The sequence below is a fragment of the Phodopus roborovskii genome, unplaced genomic scaffold, assembly GCF_943737965.1.
Source record: "Phodopus roborovskii unplaced genomic scaffold, PHOROB, whole genome shotgun sequence".
NCBI lineage: Eukaryota > Metazoa > Chordata > Mammalia > Rodentia > Cricetidae > Phodopus > Phodopus roborovskii.
Genome location: NW_026126603.1, coordinates 4,381,363 through 4,398,072, shown reverse-complemented (window position 1 = coordinate 4,398,072; position 16,710 = coordinate 4,381,363). Strand labels below are relative to the sequence as shown.

At 37.5% G+C, this 16,710-nt stretch overlaps 1 protein-coding gene across 3 annotated transcripts in view; it reads left to right on the top strand.

Moving 5' to 3' along the window:
• Positions 1 to 16,710, top strand: part of Inpp4b (inositol polyphosphate-4-phosphatase type II B) — a 330,540-nt gene that overhangs the window by 236,268 nt on the left and 77,562 nt on the right. For all 3 annotated transcript variants that reach the window (XM_051205838.1, XM_051205837.1, XM_051205839.1), the window contains 3 exons: positions 10,920 to 11,092; positions 12,164 to 12,287; positions 13,315 to 13,432. In XM_051205838.1, the coding sequence (XP_051061795.1) occupies positions 10,920 to 11,092; positions 12,164 to 12,287; positions 13,315 to 13,432 (415 nt within the window). The remainder of the gene's footprint in view (positions 1 to 10,919; positions 11,093 to 12,163; positions 12,288 to 13,314; positions 13,433 to 16,710) is intronic.

Here is a 16,710-nt window from a genome sequence, read left to right as displayed (position 1 = left end):
TCTCCGGTACATAATATAATTACTGACAGTTACTGAGTTCTTGATAAGGTGGGATAAAAGTTCCATTGCTTTCTCTGTGTCTCCCACCCACCAGAAATGCTCAGTTGGTTTATTTCTTCAGTGTGTGTGCACATTAGCAATGTGTGTGCACATTTACAATATATGTGCATACTTACAAGAATGGAAATATACTGATCTCTTGAGAACTTGTCCTTTATAATAGGTAAGTATTTTAGTGACTTTATCTTATGTAATAAGTCTGCTTTGCTTTTTAAACTACAAAATCAAGAACAAAGCTTGGTTTCTTAAAGAGAATTAGGTAATATTATTGGAATATTGGATTCTATGGATTTCTATATATTTAATGGGGACAATCTCATTATAACATAAACATTCTTGGATTTGGCTTTAAAAATTCACCATTGAATAGCTAAAGTGATGTCTATACTATAATTATAACCACTTAGTAGATACATTAAGATTCTAACAGGACCGTATCTGTTTTCTATAATGGTAGAATTTCAATAACATTTGAACATAAATTAAATTTGGAATGACCATTCCTGTTAGAAAATTATTGTTTCTTTTAAAATCATATACTATATTAAGAAGTAGCATAATTATATATGACTCAGAAAATATTTGGCAGGTGTAAATTGTGTTCTTTACTTGTTTGTGTACCCTTTGAAAATCATTGAAATTCCTTGAGCTCACATATTTTCTCATTCAAGTTGTGGTTATCTAAAAGGAAAAATGATGTTGTAAGAGATGCCACATGTTTCTAAAATCATTAAACATATTTTATTTAGGTAACTATTCCGTGCCAGGCACTATTTTAGACACAACAGGTAAAACATTGACTAAATCATAGGAGCACTTACCCTCCTCAAGTTTTTATTTTATTAGAAAAAAGAAACTAGAAAACACCATGAGAGATGGCAGGCATTATTTGGTGGATTGGTGGATTGATGGAGACAAAAATATTGGAAAATATGTAGCAAGTAAAAGCATTTTGAATACTGCTATGGGTCTGAGTTTGGGATAGTGAAATAATCAGTTGACAAAGACTTCATTTAAAAGTTAATGTTTGAGCAAAGATACAAGAGATAAAGAGGATTGGCATAGATATCTGAAGGAAGGATTATTGGATGAAGAAAACAGCTGGTGGGTACATGTGCTTGCCATATGCACAAAATATCAAGACTCCAGCTTGGAGTCTTACTGAAGTAAGAGGCAAGAGAACAAAATGGAATTCAGAGGTAATCCCTGGGAATGACATCTCCACAGACTCCACTTTTACTCAGAAAAAATAGGGAGCAGTTGAAAAGCTTATATATCAGTTATTAACCCAATACAATCTAGATACAAAAAGAGTTGTTCTGCAATTATACTGTAAATAGACAGAGTCAAACCTAGTATAGACCAGTAGGAAGGCCAATGCATTTATATAGGTGAGACATGTCACAGCTCCTGTTGTGGAGGGATAAGACAGTACAGAGATGCTTTACCTATTTTTAGTATATTTAATAAGGTTTTCTGGTAGTTTAAACAGAAACATGTGAGGAGCCATCAAAAATGACTAAAAAGTTTTGGCTGGAACAATTGAGAGAATGAATGGTCAACATATGAGATAAAGGAAATTCTAGATGGGATAAATCTTGTGGCAAGGAGTGTGGGAATTCATCTAGAAGATGTTAAGTTTGACATGCAGATATCAGGTTTGAGATACATTAGATACAAGAAGCTGGAGTTCCAACAAACAAATTGTAATTCATAAGAATATCAACAATGTATTGAATTTTCAGCTAATAAGGGAATCACCTATAGATTATTTCTGGGGAAAGACTAGTTTTAGTAGTGGAAAGAAGTGGAGGAAGTGGCTATGTTTCATTTGGAAGCCATTCAACTGTGGCATCCTGAAACACAGTGTCAGATGCGCTGAGCAAAACTGGGATGAGATATGTCTTTGAACGTAGCTTCTTGGAAGTCCTTGGTGACAATAAGTAGATTTTACAGAAGTATATAGGGATTAAGCATATTGAAGAGGACTGAGAGGAGACAAAGTAAAGGAACTAGAATCAATTTTACATTCATTTAAGAAGAGTGTCCATAAAGGAAACAGAAAACAGGTTAAGAACTGTAGAACTGTGGTAATTTAAGACTATGTCTAAATGTTAAGGAGATAAATATAAGTATCATGTTTATGTTCTGATGGGAATAAATTGGTATAAAAAAAAAGAAAAGAAATGCAGCCTTGGAACCTTGGAAGGGAGGAGTCTTGCTAGGATGATGTTCCTAAGAGGGTGTTAACAATGAGATCTAACTCATACAGAGTGGATTTAATATACACTGGAGAGCTCAGTTTATATTTGGAAGCAGAAAAGAAACAAGGACACAAAGAACAAATGTCAATGGGTATGGAGATACACAGTCACACAGAAATTGTGATTTCATTCCCATTCCCGTGAACTCATAATACTCAGAGGAGGAATGCTGAACAACCAACATGGATGAGATATAGAGTTGAAATATCCTGTCATTATCACCTATGATGCACTGGTAGACCTAAATACGAGGCTGGATTGTTATTTTCATACGCAGGGATAACCTGGGATGGGTTAGGAAAGAGAAGGCATGTTACATCCAGGAACTTCAGGACATGTGACTACTGAATAGAACATTCTGGTAAATGTATGTTCACATTGACGTTGGGTAATTGAATACATGGTTAACATTAATAAATCTAATCTATGTACACAGTGTTCCACTTTTATATCTTTAAAGAACAATAATCTTTGCTATATTCCATTGACCTTGAACATTACTACAAAAAAAAAATCGAATCTATGTTGGTAGATTAAGGGTAAAAATATAGCTATTTCCTTCCTGTGGTTAGCAGGACTATTCTCATCCAATGCAGCACTAACTGTAGTCGTCTTCCAATCTTACATGCTGCTATTGAAATGACAGGAGCTATGTAACACAAACAGGGTGGTTATTTCTGATTGTTCCACAACCTCTGGAACATCTTTAAAATGCTCAGCCTATATGTAGTCTAGAGTCTTAAGACTTGTGTTTACATAGAGAAAAAATGCAAAATAAGGCTAAGCAATATGAGTCTGGAACTGTTCCTGGTCCAGAAGAACCTGGATTCATAGCTTCAATAAATGTAGGACTTGTGTGATGAATGGACATGGTTGCTGGAGATAGTCTTAGCAGAATTTACTGAAGAACTCCAACTTTGCGTTGTAAAGTGAGGAGTTTAACAAGGGTTTCAGATGATGCATATCCTTAGTTGTTTCTCTAAAATCAAGAATGGAAAGTTTTATGACAGTTCTCTGCCAGGCAGGTTTTAAACAATCAAGGTCCCTCGACAAGAGAAGGTTACCTCTGTTCCTTTCATGCACTTTTGTCTTGGACTTAGAAGTATGCTTATTTCTAATGCATCTAAAAGTTGTCAAGAACAGTCACTTACTCCAGTAGACACTAGAGTTATTATATTTTAAGATGTAATTTTATCCTTTGCTCTAATAGTGTCCTGTGGGAAAGATGGCAGAAGGAAAATCATCCATATGCTACCTCACTCCCACGGCTATCAAGTTTCTAGACTTTTTCTTAACTTTTGGCCCCTTTCTTAGATAATATGATCTATCTTGTTTCCCCTGATCTCTACTTTACCTGCCTCTGTTCCTTGTTTCTACTTTGATGACTCCACACATCAAGTTTTCCATCAGCTAACATCCACTGTTGCTGCAAGTGCATTAGTTACTTTCCTTGTCTCTTTGACAAAATACTTAATATAAGAAATTAAAAGAAGAGGATTGTATTTTAGCAATTCCAGCCCACAATGATGCCATGGCAGTGTGCAGATGAGTATCTCAGGTCATGGCAGCCAGGAAGCAGAGAGAAACATGACTGTTTCATTGGGCCTTTACTCTTAGTCTATCATGTTCCTGTCTGTTCTGGTACAGCCTACATCAAGGACCAGTATTCTCTTGAGAAAACTTTGGACAGGCCCCAGATATTTGGCTTAACAATCCTAGGTGCATCAACCCAACTAACTTGAATTTCAACATTAATAAGCACAGGTACAGAGAGATAACTCAGTGGACACATGCATTTTATGCAAGCCAGACAGTCTGTGTTTAGTTCCTGAAACTCACAAGTAAGAGAAAAACTCTCCACAGATGTTATTAAACTCCATGAATATCTTCTGGCAGGTAGATGCCCCCGGCATTCAAAACAATAAAAATAAATTTTTCAATGTTAGGCATTAATTGCATAGAACTTCTAATTCTCTGGGTCCTTGAGTTTAGAGCTTTTATAATATTTTTGAGACTCATACTCTGATCCCCAACACTCTAGAGCTATGTGGATGATAATTGCCTACACACCATACAAACCTCACTGAACTTGTTGTGCATGTGGTTTCTTCCCTATGTTCTGAACAAGCTGCCTTCGTACATGACCACAAGCTTCTCACAAAAGACTGTCTTCCCTCTAAATACCCACTTTTAAAATCGTTCTTCTGTTGCTGGAGGTTTTCTGTCCCATCAAGTCCCACCACACACAAACACTTATATTAATTATTCAACTGTTAGCTGATGGCAAGGGCTTCTTATTGGTTAGCTCTGTCTTCATTATTAACCCATAACAACAAATCTATGTATTTCTATTATGACCTTTTCTTACCAGAGAAATCCTGTTGTGTCCTATCCTCTTGGTTTCTACATGGAGTCCCTTTGTGGTCTTCCTCCGCTAAACTTTCCCAGAATTTCAGAATTTCCCTTGTCTCCTAGTCCCACATACCTTCCTGCCTCTATTGGCCAAACTGTTTTATTCATCAGCCAATGAATAACGCACACACACACACACACACACACACACACACACAAACACACACACACACACACAGAGAGAGAGAGAGAGAGGGGGGGGGAGAGAAAGAGAGAGAGAGAGACATCTCCCATCATTCTTCCAAACATTACATTCCATACTAACTCTAATTCCAGGTACTATTGTTTGCATTTACCTTCATTGTCTTATATTTTTAAGATACTTGAGATTAGGAACATGTGGTAAAAATATTACTATACTTACCAGAATTCAAATGCATGTCTATTGTGGTCCAGTAAACTTGCATCTCTCAAGATGTTTGTGTGAAAGTAAAGGAATATGATTTGGATCTGAATATCTGCTGTGTATTAAGGGCTTACTATTCAGCTTACTATTCCTGGGAGGAGATGAAGCCTTCAGGAGGTAGGACCCAATGAGAAATCTACAGGTCATTAGGAATGTGCTCCCAAGCACTATTTGGAGAACTGTGCTCTTCCTTTCCCTCTTTTGCTTTCTAGATATGAAGTAAGCAATGTTTCCCAGTTACTCACTGTAATTGTCACAAGGATGCCCACCACAGAGTAGTGGATGTAGTCACTGTGGATTATATACTTCAAAGCTCTTAGGCAAAATATATCTTTGCTCTTTTCAAGGTCATTGTATTTTGTATTTTGACTAATATAGTAGGTGATGTAAGGAAGCCAGATTAATGCTTGTCAGGGTAAAATAAATATAAATTGAGTTTTCACTTTCTGGATCAGAGATAGGAAATTAATCACAAGGGCAAGAAAAGGGGCAAGTTGGCTGGGAAAAAATACTCTGAGGTACAAAACTAAACAAACAAAAACCAAAAGTCTTTGAACAGTCAAGCCCCAGCATATACTTTTCATTTCTCAATTACCTATTGCCGTCTATATTTAACCCATCCCCTGGGGTATGTCGGGATTACAGGATTCCAGTGAGCAGGTATCTAGATCTATAATTAAAGTTGTCCACATGTATTAGACTCACACAAGGAAATTTGCTGCAAGTTTGTGCAGAGGCAAGCTTCTTGGTAATTTGCCTACTCACACCCATATTGTTTGCATTGTAAACTTGAACCCACAATACATGCTTACACAGAGGGACTCCAAAAGAGCCATATCTATGCTGGTGTAGGATGTGGATTCATGCATGGCTATCCATATCCCCATCTCTGTATTCTCACCACCCATCCATGACAATATTTTCATTTTGGTATTACATGGGATTTCTATAAAATATAAAACACATGTTGGATGAGGATTTAGGATTTAGTCTGAGCTCATTTCAGACCCTTGGGAGTTTTGTGTGCTTCCTTTGGAGCTACTCCACTTGTTTGGGAAGTTCTTGAGTCAATGGGCAGAGCTGGAACTTCTCTCAGCTCTTTGCAGAGCATTTAGTGGTCATTCAACTTTTAGATTTCCTTCTCCCCCCCCACCCATATATGAAAGTTGTGCTAAAAAAATAAGAATAACTAAATGTTTCTGTAAAGTTAATTATTTTAAAGGAGGACAGAAACTCAAACACCTAAGAAGAAAATGGCTCAGAAATCGGCAAGACAGCATTATGCCATGCTACAGTTGGTTGCTACATGGCCCTTTTATTTCTCTCCCGAGTAACATAAGAGCCATTGAGCTCAGAGGCCACGAACATCCTGTACAGGAAATAGATGGTGTGTGGAGGGGAGGGAGGGCACCCAGCAGGCATTCTGTCAGTGAATCCTTCAGCTGGTTTCACTTGAATACATTAGAAAAGGCCATAAAGGGCCAGGAAGCAGGGCTCTGTCTGGGCAGCTTCCCACCCCTATGCAGAGCTCAGGAAAAGCTCAGCTCATCCCCTTGCCTTTTATGTTTTCACAAGGAAATAGTGGGCTTGGAGGGTTCAGGAGTTTCAGCAAGTTTTTTCTGGAGATATTAAAGCATTCTCTTTGTGTTTTCCTCTGTCACTGAAGGAAGCCCTTGAGGGAGAGGCATAATTCAGGGGCTACCGAGCTGATGAGCTGTGTGAGGCACTGGTGTGAACAAAACCATACTGCAAGCACAACTGCCCTGCTTCCTGGAGGTGTCTCACTAATGACTATGTGTGTTTGCACACACCGTCGGCCAGGCACATTATATAAAACCTCAGTTGAAATGTAAAAAAAGACTAAATTTGGGAGGTAGAAGTGTGTACATGTGGGAATTATTTTACTTTGAGGACACAACATGAAGAGATAGTTTTATGTGAAGGACATAACAGCCACCATGCAAATGGTGGTGTATGGAAGGACATGAAGAGTGAGGATCTCCCCAAACAGGAACTCCCCCAACCTAAAAACAACCATCAGTTTTGAACAGAAAACTGAAGTATATTTTGCTCGTTGTAAGAATGGTATGGGGTAATCAATGGAGCAAAAAGACCATTTATGACATGAACTCAGTCTTTATTTGGGCCATCATAGCCTATTATGTTTATGTCATAACCTGTGATTTATAGAAGGGGGTGGGTGTTGGCATGGGAAATAAACCTACAGTCATTGAAATTTTCTACAAGTTCCTTTATCTAGTCTCTTTATCTACTGACTTAGCTGATTCTTTTCTCTTTCTAGAAAATATACATCGGTTGCCTTCCTGGTTTATGCTCCCTTACAAAAAGCATACTGTTAATCTTCAGGACTCCTTACCATGTTCAAACACTTCCAACTCTTCATTAATAACTAGTTTCTTCTCATATTCTCATTCTTCTTAAATTACAATCATAAATATACAATTGTCATTTTATATAGCATGGAAGTATTATATTAAATGGAGATGCTGGAATTCTGCTAGTGAGAGAAGTACCTCCTGTTTCTCCAGAGTTAAATCATCAGTATGTTTCTATCCCTATTCTAGGAGGACAAGAAATGGTCCCTTTCTCCTCATCTTTCTCCCCTTAATTTTCTACTCTTTCCCTCTGCCTCTCCCCTTCACTCTCATTCTGACGTTTCTAAGTGGTCTATGGAGCTTCCCTTTCAAAACATTTAAGAAAAGCAAACAGCCATATTTCATTCGAAATGACAAACACGTTCAAGGTCAAAACCCTAAACACTTATGTTAGCTTTTTGTTTTCAAACTAGAAAGAACATATTACAGAGCAGAGCAAGCTATTACTCCCTGACATGGGAGATTATGGTTCAAGGTGCTTAAGCAATAGATATATTTGTCTTCAGGACTATACAAATATACATAAAAAAGCAAACAAGGAAGCAAACAAACAAACAAAAACAAAAACCTGTTTCATTCATTCTTGAATGAAATGAGTGACAAGGTAGTTCTGCTTCAGCCTGATAGAATAGCTCCACCTACTGCACAAAGGCTGTATTTTCTGCTCAATAATTGCACAGTGAAACCTCAGCCCTACAGTACAAAACAGAACGGGTTTATAATTAATTGTCAACATTGAATGATAAATCACTTTATTAAGATTTGCTTCTCCTAGTATTTTCAGGACTGAGGGGGGTGTGACAACACACACAAACATACATATGGCTACTCTTTCATATGCAGGGTAGCAATTACAGAATGAGAGAAGATGAAAGTACAGAAATATAAATATGGAAGATATATAATAGCATAGAACACTGTTTGTTGGTGCCTGCAATGTCATTTATTCTGAAAATAAGTGATCTTTCCCATTTTCCTATAAAATCAATGGTGTGAAATTAATAGCTTCAATTGAACCACTGATAATATTTCATCTTGAGGCATAAGCTGATTCTTTGTCAAGTGAATCTAGTTGTACCGAGCCTTTGTTGAATTTCCACTTCTCTTCCCCCAATCTAATAATAACAATGAAGTTTACAATATCTTTTGATAAGATGACACCTAATGTTCTGTTTTATATTGTGTCATTTCTCCCTTTGTGAAGCTGGGGCCACTCGTTATCCTCCCAACCACTTGGATTACGTTGTCTAGTTATTAATCACAACATCAAATAAATGGTCTTATTTATCATATCAAGCGCAGTCTTGATATGATTCTTTTATCATCTTCTGTTGTTTGTTCAAGGTCTTAACTAATTATTGACCTTTCAATGCACTCTTAAAGATGATTCGTTTTGTCTTGAGGATATGATGTTACCACAAAACTAACTTGATAATTACTTTTGCAGTTTCCATCATACATGTTAAGTAGTATTTGTCAACTCATGATTAATTAAATTATATTTGAATAGAATGTCACACCACCAAAAATGTGTATTTAATGTTTTTCAAGTCTTTGTCCTCCAAATAAAATGAATAAGATATAATTTGTTGATATATCATGTGTCAGATCAATAATTATGTAGTTGATACATATTAGAAATTTAGACATGTAAATTCTTAATAATTTTCATTCTCTTAAGATTTATTTATTTATGGACAGAATGCTCTAACTATGTACATGCTTTTATGCCAGAAGAGGGCATCAGATCCCAGTATAAATGGTTGTGAGACACCATGTGGTTGCTGGGAATTGAACTCAGGACCTCTGGAAGAACAGTCAGTGCTCTTAACCACTCAGTTATCTCTCCAACCCATGGTTTTCTATTTTTAATCTCAACTTTAAGAGAGGCTGTTTGGGTACCAGAGAGGTGGCTCAGTGAAAGTGTGCTGTATAAGGGCTGGAGAGATGGCTCAGAGGTTAAGAGCAATGAGGTCCTGAGTTCAATTCCCAGCAACCACATGGTGGCTCACAACCATCTGTAATGAGATCTGGTGCCCTCTGCTGGAATGCAGACATATATGCATACAAAATACTGTATACACAATAAATAAATAAACTTTTTTTAAAAAAAGTTGTGTGCTGTGCAAAGCTGAAGACCTTAGTTTGGATCCTATCTCCATCTCCATCATGCCTTCTTCCTTGTAAGTATACAAGTAAAGGCCAAGCATGGTGATTGACACCTATATTATCAACTCTGCAAAGCAGAGTGAAAGAATAGAACCCGTAGCTTTATTAGGCAGAGTTTAGCCAGTGAATGGATTCCAGATTAAGTCTGAGATTGTCTCAAAATGTAAGATGGGAACATTAGAAAGAGATGCATGTTAATTCCTGTCTGCTATACAAGCACAGAGGCATGCATACATATGTGCACACATGTTTATATATTGTAACCAAAACACACACACACACACACACACACACACACACACACTTATTTGAAAACACTATTTAATACTGTAATAGTGTCAAAAGTTTGATTTTCTCATTATATATCTGCATTTTATAAAAACATAACATGTTTGTTGTAAATTGAACTATTCGTTGACAATTTGTGGTGTCTGCTGAAAGTGGAAAACTCAGGGAGATGACTTCTTTGAGAATAAACTGTTCGCCAGAATGATGGAGAAAAGAAAACTTCTAAAAGAGAAAATTTCTCAAAAGCTCTTGGGATGAGAAAGTAGGGCATGGCAAGGATATTTTGATATATTTAGAACTCACCATTGCAAACTATTTTATAAGATAGTTCTGAGTAAGTGTGCAGAGGCTAGATAATAGAGGATTATTTGAGTTTGGTCTTTTTCACCATGTGGCAATGGTGCTTGGCTGGCTTTTGTTGTTTTACATATCTTAAATAACAAAACAGAAACAATGAAATGGGATTCAGACTGATTGGGAAGTTCCCATCCAGGTTATAGAAGAAGGATATGACCTGAGTTGATGGACGCAGGAGGGGCATAAACTAAGAGGAGACCTAGAATCCATCCTATGGATGACAATGCTTGATGGGCAGAGTAAGGGGAAGTGTGATATCAAATGGGCCACTCTAGGAGTAGAGCTGATTTGATGGTCATGTTTCAATGAAATCTTTGGGAGAAATCCAGCTAAACTTCTGTCTTCAGAATAGAGAGAATTTGATGGATTCATTAACTGACAGACAGAGAGTGTCCATACTGGAAAAGATTGAAGCAGAAAGTAGCTTGCAGTCATATCTGACACACATTTAAGGGCAAAGATCCATGAATCCTGGATAGGCTATACATGTCATTAAAAATATTGTTTCTCTATTCATGGAATCTTTCTCATTTTTCCCACTGTTCTTGTTCCATGTCCCCATCACAGAGGACTGGTATGAACAGCTACACCCCCTTATCCTTACCCTGAAGGAGTGCATGGGAGAGGTAGTGAGCAGAGCCAAGCAATGCCTGACCTTTGTGCTGCTTCAGGAACTAGCCTACAGCCTGCCCCAGTGCCTGATGCTAACCCTGAGAAGAGACATCGTTTTCAGTCAGGCGGTGAGTGCCCACTGCTTTATGGGGGGTAGGGCTCTCTGCATGATTTTATTTTTAAATATCCTTTCTGAAATTCTGGTACCCTGTTTTGTTTTGTTTATATGGATAAATAGGTTGAATACATCATGAACAACTTTTGAAACTTTGGTATTCTTTGTGAAAAGCTACAGCTCAATGTGAAATCAATATTTGCTTGGACAGTGGATAGAGTTTGGGTGGAAGAGGCAATGTTTCCTTGTATCATTCACTGAGGCAGCTATGGGTTAAAAGGAAGAGACTGTCACCTTACACTGCAGGTGGTGGCCAAGAGCTCTACAAATGGGGCTTTCTCATAAATCTCAGGACAGGCGATCTCTTCTTTCTTTCATAAAAGAAGCTTGCAATGTTGCATTGCAAGACTGTTGTAAATGTTGGCAAGACAACTCCCTTTGCCTATACCCAACCCTAATCAGGACTCCAAGGCCAGTTCTATGCCCAGTGCAGGGCTCATTGCTTTCCTTTTACTTCTCTCTCTCCCTATACACCCCACAATTCAGTTTCAGGGGTACATGGAAGGAAGGAGAGACCAATGCCTCACTTTGTAAGTTGTCATTGCAAAAGGAGTATTTTAACCAAATTGCACATTGCCAATATATTAAGCCATTAGTGGTCCAGTGGCAGATGGAGCTAACCAGAAATTGCACTCTCCCTTAAGCCAGCTTATTCATGATGTCCTTTTAGTGACTCTACTTACATGTGCAAAAAACATAATAATAGCATAATTTGAAAATATTAAGAAAATTTACTGGGGCCATAGTTTTAGACAGTAGATATACAATTCAAAGATTTTCTACCTTGATTCTAAAATCGATTTATCTATCTTCCTTTCAATTCTGTATTCCCAAGCCCTTAGAAAATACCACCTCAGATCAAAGACCATCAATTTATTTTAATAGATATGTACAAATTCTAAAAGCTTTGTTATATACACTTGAAGAACTTTAATTAAATCTGTGATGTCTCAAAAGTCTGACAATATTAAAAAACAAGTGATAAGATAGCTGACCCCAGTGAATTTCTTGACTCTTTCCTTAGCTTGCAGGATTGGTGTGTGGCTTTATCATCAAATTACATACAAGTCTACATGACCCCAACTTCCTACAGCAGCTTCACACGGTGGGCTTGATAGTACAGTATGAAGGACTACTAAGTACCTATAGTAAGTATTGCATGGGTTAGTATTAAGATTTTATTGCTAGTCAGAGTTATAATGTATCAGTTTTTCAGATAAGATCAAAAATAAAAAGTGAACCTTTTCTATGCGACATATTACAGAAATAATGTAGCTTCTAACTTTGGTTCTCATTCACCCTTGGAATTTCCTTGGGATTCATATTACATTTTGAGAATGGAAATGCAGGGTTTTTCTGCAGAGTAGACTTGGCACTTGGCAGCCACCTGAAAGCTTTTATTTTTTATTTATTTATTTTTTTTGAATGAGAGAGAGAGAAAGAGAGAGAGGCAGAACTGGGCTTTTTCAATGCAGGAGTTCCATGTGTTTGTGGAGTGCTTGAAACTCACCTAGTCCTAATCAATGTATTCTAGACATGAACATCAGACAGATTTCAAAGACTAGCAAAGGTAGCATTTTGTACCAGCTTTTAAGAAATTTATATCACTTTACATTTGAATCTGCAGTTTGTACATATTGGGATTGTATACAATACATTATTAAAAATTAGTGTTGCTTTATTTCATTTTATTCTTGCAAAGAAATGAAGATCAGAAAATCTAAAGCTATATATGTAGCTCACAACCTATTTCTATTGGATTATGCTAATCTTGAATGTTTATTATGCCTCCAGGCTATATTTTTCTGAGTTTGAAGACAAAATTAGCATTAGGTAATTGATAATTGATGAAATGATCAGTAAAGCTCTCTTTAAAATAACAGTCATGTCAATAAAGCGATGTCTAAGTGAGGTTTTGCTATACCTCCCAATAAAGCTGAACATTCTTCTTTCCTCAAAGGGCACATTGGCTTATGGCCTCCACTGAATCCATTCTTTTTTCTCTAATGGAAACTTTCACAGCTGCTCAGGGTAACTGTGCTGAATGGACTCACTGGTTTCAGGAAATAAATTCATAAACTAGAAAAATTTCCAGCAGGGAGGCATAGCGTGGCACACCATCTTATTTTAATAGTCTGTTTGTAATTGTAATGAGATACCTTTCTCCCTGTGTAGGTGATGAAATCGGAATGCTAGAAGACATGGCTGTTGGCATTTCAGATTTGCGAAAAGTAGCATTTAAAATAACAGAAGCCAAGTCTAGTGATGACCTACCTGTTCTCACAGGAAGGCGGTGAGTGCTGCCCCTGCTCAAAGCAAAGTCATGGTGTTTTGGGGGCAAACTGACTTGGATTATTCAGGATCTGCTTGGGATCTTTTGTCTGCTTTCTTCTTCTTCTTCTTCTTCTTCTTCTTCTTCTCCTTCTCCTTCTTCTTCTCCTTCTCCTTCTCCTTCTCCTTCTCCTTCTCCTTCTCCTTCTCCTCCTTCTCCTTCTCCTTCTGTGAAAAATAAATGCAGATGGGATAATTCAAAGAGATCTTGAAAAATCTCCTAGAAGTCTCATGAGTGTTTGTAATATGGTCATGAGGTTAAACATGATAATATTTCTGAAATATAAAAAATTTTCAGCAGTGGTGGCATCCAATGACTACACTTCTTCATTACTGTCTGGTCCATAGCTGTGGGTGTTTTTACATTTGCGGGAATTGCTTAGCTAATAGCTTCATAATTCTTGAGATGACTTTAAATTAAATTCAGTTAAAAGCAGCAACAAGTAAGAAAGGATATATTCTTATGTCGGGTGCATACTCCACCATTTTTCTTAATTATTTTTGACAATTCACTTTCAGATTGTGAGATTTCCGAGAACGTTTTTAAATAAATAGCTTCTAAGGTCAGAATATAACAGGCAAAGTTCCAGAAATAATAAAAAAAATGATGGAGTGCAAAAGAGACTCTTAATAGAAGAATTATACCATATAATAAGTTGTTTCAATCAGAAGTCACCCAGATTTAATTGATCTGGTGTTAGCACATCTAAATATTATATAAAAGACTTGAATTCTGAAGCAGTCTCAGATTACAACATAAGCACGGGTTAAAGAAATATGAAGAAAAGGCAAATAAAACATACAACAGTTAGTTAGAATCATGTGTTAAAGGCATATATAAAACAGCCAGTTCCTCATGTGTAGTTGAAAGATAACTCTGGCACATAAAGAAAAGTGAGTTCTATAAAAGTAGATGCCTCATCTGGGTATTAATGCATCCTTTGCCATTCATTGGAGAAAAATTGAATAAAAATTGTTCACAAACACACCTGGAAAATAGCACAGCTCTGCATATTATTTTTATGTTTATTACCAAATATGACAAAGTGACAAAGTGATAACTTCTCTCACAATTCCTGGAGAAGTTTACCAGGACATTTGTGCAAGTGAGGAGAAGGATGTTGTGGTTGAGGACATTCCTCCAGCTGCATTTATTTTCAGAACTTGTCAGTGAAGTGCAGGATTCACAGAAGGACAAACTCCTGCATGTAGGCACATCCTCTCTGCAAAGAGTCACCTCAACAGCTGTCTTGTCTGGGAAGGAGGCTTAGTTAGTAGAATTACTTTCACACTAAGCTCTGAGACCTTGATTTGATTCTCAGCCCAGAGAAAACCGGGCCTGGGTTCCATTACCAGCACCTTATAGTGTGTGTGTGTGTGTGTGTGTGTGTGTGTGTGTGTGTGTGTGTGTGTGTGTGTATTACTTTATCATGGCTATAAAATATCCCTACAAAGGCCATTTACATGGAAAAGGAAAGAGTAGGCTTATTTTGTCTTACAGTTCCAGAGAGGAGATTTTTCATCAACACAAGGGAGGCCTGGTAGGCAGGAAGCAGACTGGTCACATTTAATCTGCATAACCTATCTGTCCACTCATCAATACAAGGACAAATGTGACATGGTGTACTGATACACAAAAAGGTGACTTACTAATATACATTGCCAACACTTTCTGCAACATAGATGATTTTTAAATATGAACTGTTTCACTCATGTCTTAACATTCTTGAAAGAGTTTAAATAAACATCAGTCTATTAGAAATGATCCAAGAGAAAGCAAACAGAGAAAATTACAATTTTCACGTATGGATGGTGCAGCCAGTATCGCTGGCTTCAGGTGACATGGTGCACCCAGTTTTCTCAGCCATCACAAGAAAACAAATGTGAAACTATATCAGACATTCTTTGGGCCACTTACCAGCTACTACATCAAAACACAGACTTATTAATTATTAATGTTCAGCCATAAATCAGGCTTGTCTCATTAACTTTTTAAAATTAATTTTACGTGTTTCTATTAATCTATGTGTTACCCCAAGGCTTCTATGTACTGCCTACCCTGCCTTCTTGCTTCCTCCATGTCTGCTTGGTGACCCCCCCCCAGTGGGCTATCTGGCTCCCCTTTCCTCTCTGCCCACCAGCCCTTCCTATCCATCTTCTGCCTAGCTATTGGCTATGTGGCTTTCTATTAGACAAATCAGGAATCTTAGGCAGGCAAGGTGAAACAGTAGCACATCTCTGCATAGGAAAAAAAATGAAACACAAACAAAAGCAACACACCTTTACATAGTGAAATGAAGCACCAACATTGCAACACATCTTTACACAGATAACTATTCTGCAACATAGGGTCCAGTCTGTAGCTTAGGTAAGTGTTTAGAGGGAAGTATCCATATGTGGAGCCAGAAATCAGCCAGCAGGGACAGTAAGGTGCTTCCTGTACAGAAGACAAATGTTAAGACCAAGGACTTGAATTGTGAATGGGCCTCCATTTTGATGTGTACATTATTTGAGCCCTCAAAATCCAAGAGTTGTGTTACTGAGTTGAATGGTGTGTTTGGACTCTGGCACCTAAACACTTAGCAAAGAAAGCCTGAGTTTTGTGAAGAATTCGGTTGTGCAGGTGTCTCTGCATAAGTGCATATGATGTTTTCTGACCTGAAGCTGCTTTAGCTTTGGAATACAGTTTTGAAAGTCCAGCTAATTCCCATCTTTGTTCCCCAAATAAAATTCTGTTCATGTCTATAGAAGATGAACTGGTAAAAATCAGCCTGTTGTAAGAATATGGCTTTCATTTGACAAGTTCCACATTGCTGTACAATGGTGATGGGTAAATGGCATATAAGGGGTTCATCAGACAAACTCTGGGTGTACAGGCTATACCCCCAATGAATCTAAGCCACATAAGAATTATTTTGGAGTCAATGACTGTGTGACTAGGACAAAAAGGTTCGATATGCACACGAACAAACATAAAGAACATTTAATTCCCTGGCCTTGCAGGGAAACATGGATAGGAATTTAGTGCCGGCCATGAGGGGACCAAGCAGAAGAATGCAACCCACATCCCTGAAGTCCATCCCCATAAAACAACTCATTCTATAGCTGTTCCTGAAGCAGCCAGCATTTGGACGGCATCATTTGCACTGATGTCACAGGGCAGGTGCATTATATTTTGTGGTGAAGGGTGGCCCATGTATAATGCTGTTACCTAACATTGTTTATAACTCCTAAAATATT